The sequence below is a fragment of the Cervus elaphus genome, chromosome 1 (assembly GCF_910594005.1).
Source record: "Cervus elaphus chromosome 1, mCerEla1.1, whole genome shotgun sequence".
Taxonomy (NCBI): domain Eukaryota; kingdom Metazoa; phylum Chordata; class Mammalia; order Artiodactyla; family Cervidae; genus Cervus; species Cervus elaphus.
The window spans coordinates 10,572,491-10,588,470 of NC_057815.1; the positions used below are offsets into that span (position 1 = coordinate 10,572,491).

At 42.3% G+C, this 15,980-nt stretch overlaps 1 protein-coding gene across 1 annotated transcript in view; it reads right to left on the minus strand.

Moving 5' to 3' along the window:
• LOC122683117 (poly(A)-specific ribonuclease PARN-like) overlaps window positions 1–15,980 on the minus strand; it is a 128,388-nt gene that overhangs the window by 9,832 nt on the left and 102,576 nt on the right. The window contains exons 15-19 of the mRNA XM_043886728.1: window positions 11,135–11,178; window positions 9,945–9,987; window positions 9,169–9,244; window positions 6,868–6,978; window positions 6,465–6,534 (exon numbers count right to left, since the gene is read on the minus strand). Coding sequence (XP_043742663.1) covers window positions 6,465–6,534; window positions 6,868–6,978; window positions 9,169–9,244; window positions 9,945–9,987; window positions 11,135–11,178 — 344 coding nt within the window. The remainder of the gene's footprint in view (window positions 1–6,464; window positions 6,535–6,867; window positions 6,979–9,168; window positions 9,245–9,944; window positions 9,988–11,134; window positions 11,179–15,980) is intronic.

A 15,980-nucleotide genomic window follows, 5' to 3' on the forward strand; every position in this document is an offset into this window, starting at 1 on the left:
AATGTAAATCAAAAATAGTTTGTAACTGAGCCAAAGAAGCCATTACAAGCTGCAATATAAACAGGCATTTAATGATTTTTCCAATGTTATGTTATTGATCTAAGAGGCCCTGTGTTTCCGCTGAAATGAATAAGTAATTTGTTTAAGATAACATTAACAGGATTTGCAGCATATTAAATATCTTCGGTCTCGCTCATCGGTAAAATCACCATGATAAAAAACAATTTCTACAGTGTCTTTCAGTGAAACATTTGCATCATTTCAGAAATCACAGCACAAGGTCTGAGACACGAGATACACCCAGCAAGTGCAAAAAGGCATTTCTAAGTCATGACACCTTGAATGGCATTTATTCAGCTTCTAACATATTCATACACTTCTAACATTATTCATACACTTCTAACATCAGACACTACAACTCGAAGCCCTGAAAACACAATGGCAAACAAGAGATGAGGTCTCTGCTCTCGGGGTTTCCAGTCCATCTGGGAAGACAACCAGGGAAGCAAGGTATGCTAAGAAAGGGTACCAGGCTCCATACAGAGAACGGGGCCCAAACCGCTGTAAAGGAAGCCTAAGAAGATCCTGGAGACACGGATGCTGAGGCTGAGGCGAGGATGGAAGTAGGACAGAGCCAGGCTTCTGGGGGGAGAGGATGGTTTAGTAAAAGACGGCTCCTGGCTAAGAAAACTGCAGTCATAGGCACAGTACATGCAAATGGCCAGGTATTTACGTTAAGAGTTGTCTTTTCTGTCAGAAGAGAGACTACTGTGGAATATTACACTTGCTTAGTAAAGCTGCATGTATCAAAAGACAAGTCACAGGACTTTCCTGGTGGTCCAGTGGTTAAGAATCCGCCTTCCAAAGGAGGAAAGCAGGTGTGATCCCTGGTTGGGCATCTAAGCCCACGTGCCGCAACTACTAAGCCCTCCGGCTCTAAAGCCCATGCTCCGCAACAAGAGAAGCCACTGCAATGAGAAGCCCGAGCACTGCAACCAGAGTAGCCCCCACACACCCCAACTAGAGAAAGCCAGAGCAGGAACGAAGACCCAGCACTGCCAAAAATAGACAAATTAAATTATTAAAAAAAAAAAGAACCACAATGGACTTGATACCCAACATTACCAGGATCTCAATGAAGACATATTGGCTCCCTCACCCAGGATGCTAAAACCCAACAGCAATTGCTGGGAGGCTTCCCAGATGGCACATTAATAAAGAATCCACCTGCCAATGTAGATGTAAGAGACGCGGGTTTGACCTCTGAGTCAGGAAGATCCACTGCAGGAGGAACTGGCAGCCTCCTCCGGTATTCTTGCCTGAAAACCCACAGGCAGAGGAGCCTGGCGGGCTACAGTCAGCGGCGTGACAGAGTCAGACACTCAGGCTGAGTGCCTGAGCACGCGCGCAGGGCAGACCGGCCTCGCCCTCCTGTTGCTCCAGCGCCTCTCACTCCTCTGTATGAGAAGAGGCCGGCAGGACCGCAGAGGGTAAGGTGAGAGCCGCCCTGCAGGGGCCAAGTACTGCTCTCATGAAAGACAAGCAGGATCTGCACTTCCGGACACGTGGGTCACCAGTGAACGACATGGTTCAACGTGAAGGGTGGCTGCTGGTAACTGAGACAATAAGCGTGGTTCCGTCCAGCACCAGTGAAAGGAGGTTTCGCACGGATCTGAAGTATTTTGTTTTTCTACAACCCTTCAGTTTAAAAAATCTCTCTGATATTAAAGGTGAAGCACAGGCATATTAGCAGAAAGAACTTACTGCCCGCACATGACTGCTCTCCATGGAGGAAAAGGGAGAAGACATCAGTGTGCTTTATCTCAGGCGCCGTAATCATTCCTCCTACTCGCCACTTATCATTGTGTTGTGTAGCTATACAACCTTCCATAAATTGCTGGATTCATCTGCATAACAAAACTTTCTAAAATGCTTCAAATCAAAGCAATCTTGCTTCTATTATGTACCAATCTGACAGACTTCATTGTCCTCTGATTTTTTTCCTAAGCAAACACTAAAAGGTGAGTACAGGGAAAGTGGATGCCTCACATTTGCTCCAGTTTTAAATCAGCACTTCAATCCATTTTCTTCTCTATCATGAAACTTAAAACAAAAACACATGCTGCTACCATATCTACTGTTTTGAATTTCCCAGCATGTCAAATTCTCTTGTACTTCAGGAAAGGAAAATAATAGACCCTGGCCACCTACTAAGTCTGAGGAACTATCAAAGTCCTTTAGCATCTCATGTGACTTCTATAACTTACATGGGAGGGGGGTAGTTCCAGTCCTGTTTTTACAGAGGAGGAAATGAATTGTCTTATCTTCAGCTTAGATGGAACACATGGCCCTGTCATCCTAGGAAGACTCCCGTTGAAATTCAGAATGCTGTGGGACTTCCCTGGTGGTCCAGTGGTTAAGAATCTGCCTTTTGAAGCAGGCGGTGTGAGTTCGATCCCTGGTCCAGGGCTAAGATCCCACATGCCTCATCACCAAGAAGCCAGAACATAAACAACAGAAGCAATACTGTAACAAATTCAAGAGACTTCTAAAAGAAAATTAAAAAAAAATCAGAACACTTGTGCCAAGCATGACGCAGCTGTCCTTTACAGTAGAGTGCAGGCACCTCTTCCTTTTTAATCCCACTACTTAGAGACTGGCCAAAATAAGATACATGTTCATTTCCTTCCTCCTTCTAAGAACTGAGAAAAATCGAAAATAACCTTTCCCCAAAACCCTTCATAAAAGGTTATCTATTAATACAAGAGCGCTCAAGGTGTCTTGCAGAAACAGATGGCTGTTAATAAAACATAACACTGAAGTCTGATTATGCGCTTTCTGTCGTGCAATAAAAAGTATAAGCAGAAAGTATTTTTAGCTCCTTCCGGGCCTAAAAGGATTTGACCAAAGGATCTTCTCTAAGTCTGGTTTTCTATGCATTGATGAAAACTGACCAAGGTCATAAAAGAAGGTAAACCATTTCCTGAGCAGAGAGCCTGCAACATAGAGGAAGAGCACGCTGCACACAGCCTGTCATTAGCAGTGGTCTCATCCCGATTTCCATCGTTCAGCAATCTTAGGACTTTCATTCTGAGTCCAAAAAAGAAGGGAGAAACACACAAGGAGCCCAGGAAAGGAAAGAGACAAATGGTACCCTGCAAAGTCCTGCCGGGACATTTCCCTGGACAAATCGGGCTTAGAAAGTGCCCTGTACTACACTCCATCTCTGCAATCTGCTCAAGCACCAACTGTCTTGGGATCTTCTCAACAGCTGACTCGGTAAAGCTTCCCCAAAAGGCACACCTAACACAGTCAGATGCTAATTTAAAATAATGCAGAAATAGGCTGGGTTTATCTCCACTCAAGGTCTACTTTTTAAACATAAACCTTGTGAGAGCAAAGCAAAATATTATTTACACGTGTAAGTCATCTCATGTCCACCCAAATTCTTATTAGGGATATGTGTGTTTGGTTAAGCTTACATTGAGAAAAGCCAGGTGCCAAAAAGAAGGCTGAGCGCCAAAGAATTGATGCTTTCAAACTGCAGTGCTGGAGAAGACTCTTGAGAGTCCCTTGGATAGCAAGGAGATCAAACCAGTCATCCCTAAAGAAATCAACCCTGAATACTCACTGGAAGGACTGAAACTAAAGCTGAAGCTCCAATACTTTGGCCACTTAATGCAAAGAGCCGACTCATTGGAAAAGACTGATGCTAGGAAAGACTGAAGACAGGAGGAAGAGTGTGACAGAGGATGAGATGGTTGGATGGCATCACTGATTCAGTGGACATGAGTCTGAGTAAACCCTGGGAGGTAACGACAGGAAAGCGAGGCATGCTGTGCTCCATGGGGTTGCAAACAGTCCAACACGACTTAGTGACTGAATAACAACAAAAACAAATAAACCCTCAGAAAGATTTAGATTCTTCTAAAATCAACTGCTTGAGATAACACTGATAGCAATTGTTGCACAGCTTTTTACAAGAGCAATTTTGAAGAAAAGTAACAAAATCAAGGTTTAATATCATAAATGAAACCTGCCTTTAAGTAAGAATGAGGTCAATATTGGTTTCCTAGGTGGTGCAGTGGTAAAGAATGTACATGCTGATGCAGGAGATGCGTGTTTGATCCCTGGGTCGGGAAGAACCACTGGAGGAGAAAATGGAATCCCACTCTAGTATTCTTGCCTGGGAAATCTTATGGCCAGAGAAGCCTGGTGGGCTACAGTCGAAGGGGTCACAGAGAGTTGGACACGTCTGAGCAACTGAACATGCGTCCACTCACAACATCAAAAGCAACTGCTTTTCCCACTTTCTTAACAGGTTCAGAATGGGTGGCTATACTTAACCAAGCTAGTCCAATATAGAATAAAAATAGTCCTTATTTTGCACTTTAAATCCTGCTAGGATCTTTTTCCCTTCAAAGATAAAGAAACAATTCTTCCTTCACAGATAGGGAAAAATAGAGAAAAAAATCAAATTGGGCAAGAATTTTCAGTGCAATATCACAGGAAGATTCCTAAATCTCAACTATTTTTGGTATGCATCTAGGTTTTAGCAAAAAAATAATCTGAATGGACACCAGTCCCATTTTAAAGTTAAGTTATGTGTTTACTGCCCAGTTCTTCTGAGTAATATCTTTGCCCATAATTGATCTAGAAATATATAAAGTCTTATTTAAACTTTTAAAGGGCTTCCCTTGTGGCTCAGCTGGTAAAGAATCCTCCTGCAATGCAGGAGACCTGGGTTCGATCCTTGGGTTGGGAAGATCCCCTGGAGAAGGGAACATCTACCCACTACAGTATTCTGGTCTGGAGAATTCCATGGACTTTACAGTCCACGAGGTTGCAAAGAGTCAGACATGACTAAGCAACTTTCACTTCACTTAAAACTTATAAACCAAAGCCTACTTTGACTGCTCTTCATTTTGGCCACACAGATAAACAAGAGACATCCTCTATCTACCCCCATTTGCAACCATCACCTGACTTTATTAGGAGCTGATTTTAGTGCAGAAGCAGGATTGTTGTTTTAAATATTTAAATGGAAGTAAACATCTCCCCAGTTGCAAAATACTGCTGAATGACAAACTTAACATCACATGCATAAAAATGCCAGAAAGGCCACAATCCAAATGTATTTAGTGTCACTCACAGGTTCCACGGTTGATGCCATAAGCGGGCCTAAGATTTACAAAGATAAACACTGCCCCCAATTTAGAGTTAAGGGGTTAGAAAATCCCACTGTGAACTGGATAGATAGCAAGAACTTAACTGGTGGCAGAACTACTTTTCCATGCAGAAAAATTCAACTTAATTTTCAATATATACTACATTGTTACCCAATCCTCTTTGAAAGACTTTTTTTGAAGTGAAAGATGTTTTTGAAAAATCAAACACATCTACCTCTGAACTTCCACAGAAAAGAACAAAGATTTAAAAAGGAAGAAGCCACAGGATGACAGAATTCACTAACTCAGACTACAAAAATTCCAAACCTGTAGGAATCCAGATGTTTGGAATTAACTTCTGACTCTGCAGCATGGCACCTATGAACAAGCACTGTGATACCAGAATTTATAAACTCCGGAGGAGACGGCATTCTTACTTGGGAAAGCACTAATAGACATGTCAAATGCCGCATACAATATAAGGAAATGACGTCACCAAGCCGACCCTGAAATGGCTCTCTCAGAAATGGTGAGTGATGTGGGCTGCCCACTTCTGTCTGGCTCACCTAAGCCTCCCAGAACCAGCCCTGCGGAGAGAGCCGGGGTAGAGACGAAGGCCTGGGGCCCTGGCACCAAGCCAGGCTGTGGCCAGCTTGATGATCACATTCACAACTTTAGTCTCAACTGTGCCAAGAAAGCGCCAGCCTCGCTTTGAAGTGACAATCTAGAGATTCTTTGGAAATGCTCTGAAAGCAGACGTTTCCCTACAATCACACTGACTTCCTCCGACGGTGAAGGTGCAACTTCACCGGATCCATTCAGATGAGGGTTTGGGATGCAATGACCATCAAAACTGCTCCACAGGTTATCTCAGAAGTCATTTGTGTAACCAACATCTTCACAGAAAGGACGTTATTTAGTTAGGTAATAATGTAAGCATGAAGAATAATCTCACTTGTAAAGCCTGTTGGGGTTAGATAGGTCTGACTGTGTACACAGACACATACACAGAGTCTCCCTCGTGGGACATTTAAACTCTGAAGCCGTCAGTCCTTTGTCTTGGAAGAGATGTGCTACCTTTCATAATGTTTTCTAATTTTTTTTAGCCAATATATTGAATACATTCTTTTTGAAAAGGTCAACTTCTATTTTTCAAAAAACATCTGAGTCACCAGAGATGAGGAATATCTTATCTAAAAATGCCCAAGAGCTCCCAGTCACCCCTCACCAACATCCCAGATACTGGGCTTTTCCACCAAGAGAGGAGGCTGGGGCCCTGGGACTCTGATTACTTACTTGTTAAAAAAAGGTTCGATGAGTTTTGATCTGGCAGATACATGACTCTTTGGAGGACTAAGAAAAGAACCTAATGAAGAAAAGAAACAGAGTATCACAAACAGTCAAGGAGACAAAGCCTGAAAAAAATATCTTGGAAAAAAAAAAGGAAAAAAATATCTTGAAATCAACAGTACGGTTCCGCAAGGGTAAAATAAGTGCTCATGTGGACCGAGTACCACAACCCCAGGTAAGCATTTGATGGTTCCTCCTGTGCACTCCCCAACCCCCACCCAGCCCCCTCCCCCTCCTCCCTCAAAACCCTCCCACTTTCTATTGGTTGAGTGGATCCCAGGGAAAGGGTAGACAGGGAAGAGTCCCCTCCGGACCATGGTGTGTTGACAGAGGCAGGTACAGCGTGTACCTAGGTAGTTGGCCATGGAGATGAAACACAGTCCTGTAATATAAGCATCATAGCCGGCCTCGTGGAGCTGCTCAGAAGCCGTGTCGTAACTCGGAAAGCCTTCTGCACTTTCTAAAGAGAAAAAAGAAAACACAGTCTTCCCAAGGTCATCACAAATCATGAAGACTGGTAAGCATGCTGCCCTGCCAAACCCAGATGTCTGTGCGGCAGAAACACCCTAAATAAGCAGAAAGAAAGCTATCTCCTTCTTAATTCTCTCCACACAAGACCTTGAGATAACAGAGTCACTGAAAATGAGGGCTTTGGTCTGGACTAGAGAAGTGTCTTGGTTACATTATCAAAGACTCAGCCCTAGGCCTCCCAACTGCATGCTGTTGGATGCTATTTACAACCATGCATAACTCACTCTTGTGACCATGACTCCTCCTCTGATTGGGACGCAAGGGGTATTTCAGAGCAGTTGTCCCCAATCTTTTTGGCACCAGGGACCAGTTTTGTGAAAGACAAATTTTCCATGGGGGTGAAGGTGGTTTGGGGATGATTCAGGCATGTTACATTTATTGTGCACTTTATTTCTATTATTATTAAATCAGCACCACCCCAGGTCATCAGGCATTAGATCCTGGAGGTTGGGGACCTCAGAGCAATGGCTAAGAGCATGGCCCCCAGTGTCCACCGTCTGAGTTTGAATCTCTGCTCTATCACTTAGCTGCTGTGTGATCTTGGGACACGTTGCCCCCTCCGGGCCTCTACCATGGTAGAAGGGCAATGACAATCAGAGCCCCCTTGTGAGGCTTTTGTGAGGATCAAATGAGCTCACTTAAGTAAAGCTCTCATGCCACGTTTGGTACATGGTAAACACTCTGTAATTGTTATCTGACAATACTCCAGCTCACCCTCCCCAAAAGCCAAAGATTCCCATCAAGGTTGGCAGTTCAAGTCAATAGTGTCCTTCACTATGTCTCCGAGCTCACAGATACAAAGATGGAAAGCACAACCAAGTCCAAAAACAGATCAGAATTTGCTGTAATGCTGCCCTTGCAAACACGGCACATCTTCATGGGAGAGACAGTTTTATGACATGCCTCTCTGGTCACAATGATATTCACAGATGCTGAGAGAATGAGGTTTGCTGAACCTGCTTTAGACTAAACTCTCCTTACTGGAATATTATGTAGAAATAACGGGATAAAACGGTAATTCATAAATAGTTATTTCCTAGAACCATTTTGTAAGTGAGTATCAAAAATGTTACAACAGAATCAAAAGCATGAGTGGAAATTAACAATGAAAAAGCTATAATTGTTTTTATATCAATACAATGCTCTTTAAGCAAGAATTCTTTAACCTCAGTAAGTATCGAATATTAGATTTTAAGCTTAAAAAAAAAACTCTTTTAATGTGATAGCCAACTAAGTCATGGCCTCTATTCTACTACCAGCTGAGACACTTATTTCCAAAATCAATTATTTCCATTATACTGCCCATTATATTATTAGAGGAAAGGTCTAGGTTTTCTCCCCCCACCCTTTTCTTAATTCCTTTTTTGGACTATTCCAGAAAGGGAAGCAAATAACTGTATTCCTGGCTGCTTTAGTACCTTCCATTGTCAATTTCTGAGCCATTAGCCCTGTTATCAATTTCTCAGGAAGCTGCAGGCTACATCTAATGGGATGTTAATTACAATACCAGCAGCATGACTAAGATCAACAGGAACCAAGGAAGTAACTAACACCTGGAAGTTTCACCAAAACACATGGGTGGAACCATGGCCAGATAGGGCAAACATTTCCACCCCGGAGAAACGTCCCTCCCTTCTCTGGTTTTCCTCACCACTGCTGTCCAGTGCCTAAGCTACCTCTGAAGGAGGCAGAGGTGAAGCCCCCTCCTTCCTCATCTCTAAACCCAGTTCTTGGGCTTTCCTGAGACAAAAAGTATATTTTCACTCTACCCCTGACAATTAATCACCAGCTCTTTGTCTTCGCTTAAACCAAAAGGAAGACCCATAAAGTCTGGGGACAATTCCAAGATTAAGAAACAAAAAGTCCTGAAGATGCCATTGCTAAACTTCTTAATAAACAGGCTACCCAATCCTACCCGTGCAAGGTAGAGTTAGGATTAGAAGACCATCTTTATTTAGAAAACAGCAACTCAACCAAGGGTATGAGCAAGTTAATTCAGCCAAAATTTATAAATGTACAATTTATTTAGTTTCTAGAATAGTTTTACCTTTCTTCCATAATAGACATCCATAATTATCATTGAGAGTGTGGAGCTTTCTACGATCATTTATATTCTTACCAACTTTAGGAGGGTTGAAAGGTGTCTCTTTTAACCGCTTTTCCAATTCTGCAAGGGATGTGTTGTTAATGATATCCTGCAAACCAGGAAACACAGGGAGGAGCTGTCATCGTCTCAGAGCAACATTTACTAGAGATTCATGAACAATCAGGACCAAAAAAAAAAAAAAAGTACCTAGTACTGCCCCCTTGTGTTCTTTAAAGAAACACAGGAGTCCTTCTTCTCAATATAAGAGAGAAACCACAAGTTTAATTTCCACCATATGGAAAGTACAGCCACATGAAAAGTTTTTATAGATGTGTTAAGTATCTACAGACCTTTGGCCAGAAAGCTATACTGTTCTGGCATTCATTTCACTCAGCCATATAAAGTCACTTCAGAAAGAAGCAAATGATTATATTTTTACCTGAATTCTCTTGATTAGACTATATACCCAAAATATGTAAAATAAGGAAAAGGAAAGAGTGTATGCATCTGTAATCTATTCAAAAATTCATTATATGTTTTAACATTAAAAATTTACATTCAGAAGGAAAAAACCCTCACAATTCCACTACCCAAAGACAACTGCTATTGACATTTGATGTATTTATTTCTAGTCTTTTCCTCAATTTCTTTTTTATCTTTTTTGTTTTTTCAGAGAACAAAAGGTGGTTAAGGGGAAGGTGTATTGGAAAATGACATTCATTAATTGACCAGAATTCTAAAGCTGTAAGCAGCAATCTGGAAAATTTCAAACTGTAATTTATCAATAATAATTCTGATTTTTAAAATACCTTAAAAGGTTGTGTGCTGGCCATCAATTTTGTATCCAAGAGCCTAAAAACAGAAGAATTTTTTTAAAAGGTAAACAATGGACAGCAATGTTCAAAATGTACTTTACTCCAATGAGTAATACTGGACGGGGGCATTAGGCACATCAGTCATCTGCATCTCCACCACGTCGGACTGTGGATGAGGTCCCCTCATCCGGGCACTTCATCACAAGGCTGCGGGGAAGCCCACAGCCACTTCTGGAACAGAAGTTCCAGAGGGCGCGGGCTCACACTGACATCGGGGTAAGTCAAACATCCTCATGTGTTTGCACGTGGCTCAAACACTGCTGCAGGGCTGATGCTCCCAAGCTCTCATCCTCTCCTACCACTATCCAGATCTGTACCATATAGTATCCTAGAGGGTCAAAACCTGCATTTGCAGTCTCACACAACTGTTATTTCTCACTACTCTGCTTCAGAGATTGCAATAGAAAAAAAAGAGACACACACACACACACTCGTATGAAAATACTATTTCCTCTCACATAAATATGAGTAACTGCAGATAATTGGGCAGAAACAGTCTGGCTGAAAGAGCAACTGCTCCAAGTCCTCTGCAGACAGGTCCTCGGATACAGACTCTTGCTCTGAGGGCTCCATGCGGCTGACGTGGGATCTATCAGAACACACCATACTAACCATGGACAACACCAACAGGCTAAGGCACTGACAAAGTTGAGAAAAAGGAGTTCTCTAGCCAGACAGTTTTTGACCAATGACAGAATACTACTCTCAACATATCCAACTCTATCCAACTATATATTCAACCGTCTTCAATACTCAACTGAATACCCTCAACTGGATGCTTCACTGTGACAAGGTTCACCCAACAGACAAGGCAGGTAAGCGCCAACTCAAGCAGACCTCACAGGTCCCTCAGACAGTGGGAGGCAGGATGAGAAAAAAAGCAGCTGCTGTCCATTTTCATCCTTGGGTCAAATTCTGATTTTTACATTTTAACAACAAACATCATCAACATTTGTAAAAGCAAACCATCAGCAAGGTGGAGCTATTACGCCATTTTCCAGCTTATGAAAACTGAATTGTGACCATGATCTAATGGTTTTAATAAATTACTGTATACCTTTGTGTAATTATGGATGCCCAGATGGCTGTTTTAAACCAAAGGCAAATCCTCAAGGAAAGCTTACCTGGGGAAAACACATGTTGTCACCTCCTTAAATTCATTTAAGTCCTAAAAAACAAGAACGTGACCTGTTATGATTTTACTGGTATATTTGCAATATTTAAAACAAATATTTCAAGTCCCATGGTTCTCTTCTCAAACCATGATACCAACACAGGCCCCTGAAGCTAAACTGTCAGGCCCATTTCTCACTAATATCTAAAAATTTGGGCAATTCCTCACTGATTGGGAATCATATGACCTGATACTAAAATTCTGCATAAACAAAATAGATATGTGAGCATTTTATGGCTGAAACAGAAGAGTTCGGGAAAAGGGTTTCTATTATATGTAGAAAACTATCAGTAATACTTCTCTTACACAACTCACCGTAAAGTGAGACATGTAGAGTTATTTAAATAAAATGGTTCACAGTATCTTGTGATAAAGCATAATGGACAAGAATGTGAAAAGGAATATTTATGTTTAACTGAGTCACTTCGCTGTACAGCAGAAATGAACACACTACAAATCAACTGTACTTCAATAAAATTCTTAAAAAAATAAAGTGGTTCATGCAGGAAATGGACATACTGTAAATTGGATCATACTTTTAATGGAAACACCACTGAAATATTGGTTAAAATGGCCACTAAAACAGAGACTTTCCAATACACATGATTCTTACTTTAACTACTTGGAAAATTGCTTAAGTGGCACCAATAGCAAATGCCTAAATTAGGCAATTCATTTCCCAAGTTTATTTGATCAGGAAGTCTAGAGCTGGAATGAGATTGCTCTCATTTTGAATTAACTTATTTATATACATAATTGCCATACTGCACTGCCTACTCATACTCCTGACCCACTGTGACTACAGTTCTCTTCAGCGTTATTCATGCTTCACAGGAAACTGCCATTTCCCATTAGCTTTTCGAGCCTGTAAATACAGTCTGTATTTAGCTAGCTTGAAGTATTTACCAGCTTTTCAATGGCTATCGTTAAATTAATGAACAATACACGAATAAGCGGTTTCAGTGCTAAGTCAAACAAAAAGACAATAAAGAGTGTAATCTCTCAGTTTAGAAAGTCTCACAAGCAAGAAAAAAATTAGAATTATGGCCAGTTCCAGGGTCAGCATATAGCAAGGTAGACCAATGCCCTCTAAAAGGTCATGCTGAATGAAGTAGCAAGACTTTTAAGAAAAGACTCTTCCCCTAAAAACCTGCCCCCAAATATAGATTCTTTAGTGCACTTTTAAATACAACATTGGTAACAGTGTATGTAAAAGTTCTATCATTTTAATTAGGCTTGTTCCTTTCCTGTCATCACTTCTTCCAAAGGTGGATGGAAGAAAACCATTTTCTCCTTCTGACAATGACAGAACACAAAGAAGTTATATAACATACTCGGGCCTTAGTAATAAAGCAAGGGATAAAACCACTTACCGGGGGGAGGAGCCAAGATGGCGGAGGAGTAGGACTGGGAGACCACTTTCTCTCCTACAAATTCATCAAAAGAATAACCGAATGCAGAGCAAACTTCACAAAACAACTTCTGATCGCTAGCTGAGGTCATCAGGCGCCCAGAAAAGCAGACCATTGTCTTCGAAAGGAGGTAGGACAAAATATAAAAGATAAAAAGTGAGACAAAAGAGCTAAGGACGGAGACCCGTCCCGGGAAGGGAGTCTTAGGCGGCCTTGCTTGGGCTAGGGTCCGGGCCTGAGTGCCCTGAGGACAATCGGGGGGAGCTTCTGTGAGGTGCCAACTTGAACTGTGGGAGACCAAAGGAGAGAGAGAAAATTGACCGGCCGGAACACACTGCCGGCCGTTCGCAGAACAAAGGGACGGGGAAAGTCCCGAGAAGAGCTCGCAGGCTGCGGACCGGCCCAGCCCCGCCGGAGGCAGGAGGCAGGGGGGAGGGGAAGGTCGCGGCGAGACACAGGGCGCAGGCACCCGACCGGCGCGGGGCGGGGACTGGGGCTGGGGACGCGGAGGGCGGAAGGCGCGCGCACCCACCTGGCGCCAGCGGAAACTGAGACTGGGTCCGCGGAAGGGAGTGGGTGCGCCACACCTGGGGATAGCGCGCCCACCAAGCCCCTGGCTGCCTGGACCGCTCTGACGGGGAAGGCACAGAGAGCAGGCGCAGCTTTTCCTTCCGCGCTTTTGTGTAACACCCGAGGGCTGGAACCTCGCGCAGCGCGGGGCGCGCTCCATATAGAACAGCCGGGAGCCTGAGCAGCGCAGACGGAGAAAGCAGCGTCAGCCCTGCCCCCGCAGGGCCAGCCCCTCCCCGCAGCGTCAGCCCCGCCCCACAGCGCCAGCCCCGCCCCGCAGCGTCAGCCCCTCCCAGCAGCGCAATGGAACTAGCTACCTGAATAAGAGTCCGCCTCCGGCCGCCTGTGTCAGGGCGGAAATGAGCCTCTGAAGAGACCGGCAAACAGAAGCCAAATAAACAAAGGGAACCGCTTCAGAAGGGACTGGTGCAACAGATTAAAATCCCTGAAGAAAACACCGACTTCACCGGAAGGGCCCTGTAGATATCGAGAAGTGCAAGCTGGAACGAGGAGCTATCTGAAACTGAGCCGAACCCACACTGACCGCAACAGCTCCAGAGAAATTCCTAGACATATTTTTACTTTTTTTTTTTATTTTTCTATTTTTTCTAAGTAAGGAAAAAAAAAAAATTTTTTTTTCTTTTTATATTTTTCTTTTTTATTTTTTCTCTTTTATTTTCCTTTAAAATTCCCTATTACTCCCCCATTACTCCTTAACTTTCATTTTCATAGATTTTTACGATTTTTTTAATTAGGGGAAAAAAAAAATTTTTTTTTTCTTTCTTTTTTTTTTTTTCTTTTTTTTTTTTTTTTTTCTTCTTTTTCTTCTTTTTTTTTTTTTTTCTTTTTCTCTTCTATTTTCTATTTTTCTTTTTCTCTTATTTCTTTTAAAGTCCTCTAGTACTCCTCTACTACTCTTCATTTTCATCTTCACTACACTATAACCTTACAAAAAAAAAAAAAAAAAAGAGAAGCCCTATCTTTAAACCGAAGATTATTCCCTCCCAATCTTGACTCTCTGTTTTCTACCTCAGAACACCTCTATTTCCTCTTTTCCCCTTCTCTTCCCCATCCAATTCTGTGAATCCTTGTAGGTGTCTGAGATACGAGAACACTCTGGGAACAGACAGCTGCGTAGATCTGTCTCTCTCCTCTTGAGTGCCCCCTTTTCTCCTCCTACTCATCTCTATCTCCCTCCTCCCTTTTCTCCTGTTCATGTAACTCTGTGAACCTCTCTGGGTGTCCCTAACGGGGGAGAATCTTTTCGCCATTAACCTAGAAGTTTAATTATCAGAGCTGTATAGTTGGAGAAGTCCTGAGACTACAGGAAGAATAAAACTGAAATCCAGAGGCAGGAAACTTAAGCCCAAAACCTGAGAACACCAGAAAACTCCTGACTACATGGAACTTTAAGTGATAAGTGACCGTCCAAAAGCCTCCATACCTACACTGAAACCAACCACCACCCAAGAGCCAATAAGTTTTAGAGCAAGACATACCACGCAAATTCTCCAGCAACACAGGAACATAGCCCTGAATGTCAACATACAGGCTACCCAAGGTCACACCTAACACATAGACCCAACTCAAAACTCATTACTGGGCACTCCATTGCTCTCCAAAGAGAAGAAATCAAGTTCCACGCACCAGTACACTGACGCAAGCTTCCCTAACCAGGAAACCTTGACAAGCCAAACGTCCAACCCCACCCACTGGGTAAATCCTCCACAATAAAAAGGAACCACAGACCTCCAGAATACAGAAAGTCCACTCCAGACACAGCAATCTAAACAAGATGAAAAGGCAAAGAAATACCCAACAGGTAAAGGAACAAGAAAAATGCCCACCAAGTCAAACAAAAGAGGAGGAGATAGGGAATCTACCTGAAAAAGAATTTAGAATAATGATAATAAAAATGATCCAAAATCTTGAAAACAAAATGGAGTTACAGATAAATAGCTTGGAAACAAAGATTGAAAAGATACAAGAATTGTTTAATAAAGACCTAGAAGAAATAAAAAAGAGTCAATTAAAAATGAATAATGCAATGAATGAGATCAAAAACACTTTGGAGGGAACCAAGAGTAGAATAACGGAGGCAGAAGATAGGATAAGTGAGATAGAAGATAAAATGGTGGAAATAAATGAAGCAGAGAGGAAAAAAGAAAAAAGGATCAAAAGAAATGAGGACAACCTCAGGGACCTCTGGGACAATGTGAAACGCCCCAACATTCGAATCATAGGAGTTCCAGAAGAAGAAGACAAAAAGAAAGGCCATGAGAAAATACTCGAGGAGATAATAGCTGAAAACTTCCCTAAAATGGGGAAGGAAATAGCCACCCAAGTCCAAGAAACCCAGAGAGTTCCAAACAGGATAAACCCAAGGCGAAACACCCCAAGACACATATTAATCAAACTAACAAAGATCAAACACAAAGAACAAATATTAAAAGCAGCAAGGGAAAAACAACAAATAACACACAAAGGGATTCCCATAAGGATAACAGCTGATCTATCAATAGAAACCCTCCAGGCCAGAAGGGAATGGCAGGACGTCCTGAAAGTAATGAAAGAGAATAACCTACAACCTAGATTACTGTATCCAGCAAGGATCTCATTCAGATATGAAGGAGAACTCAAAAGCTTTACAGATAAGCAAAAGCTGAGAGAATTCAGCACTACCAAACCAGCTCTTCAACAAATGCTAAAGGATCTTCTCTAGACAGGAAATGCAGAAAGGTTGTATAAACGTGAACCCAAAACAACAAAGTAAATGGCAATGGGACCACACCTATCAATAATTACCTTAAATGT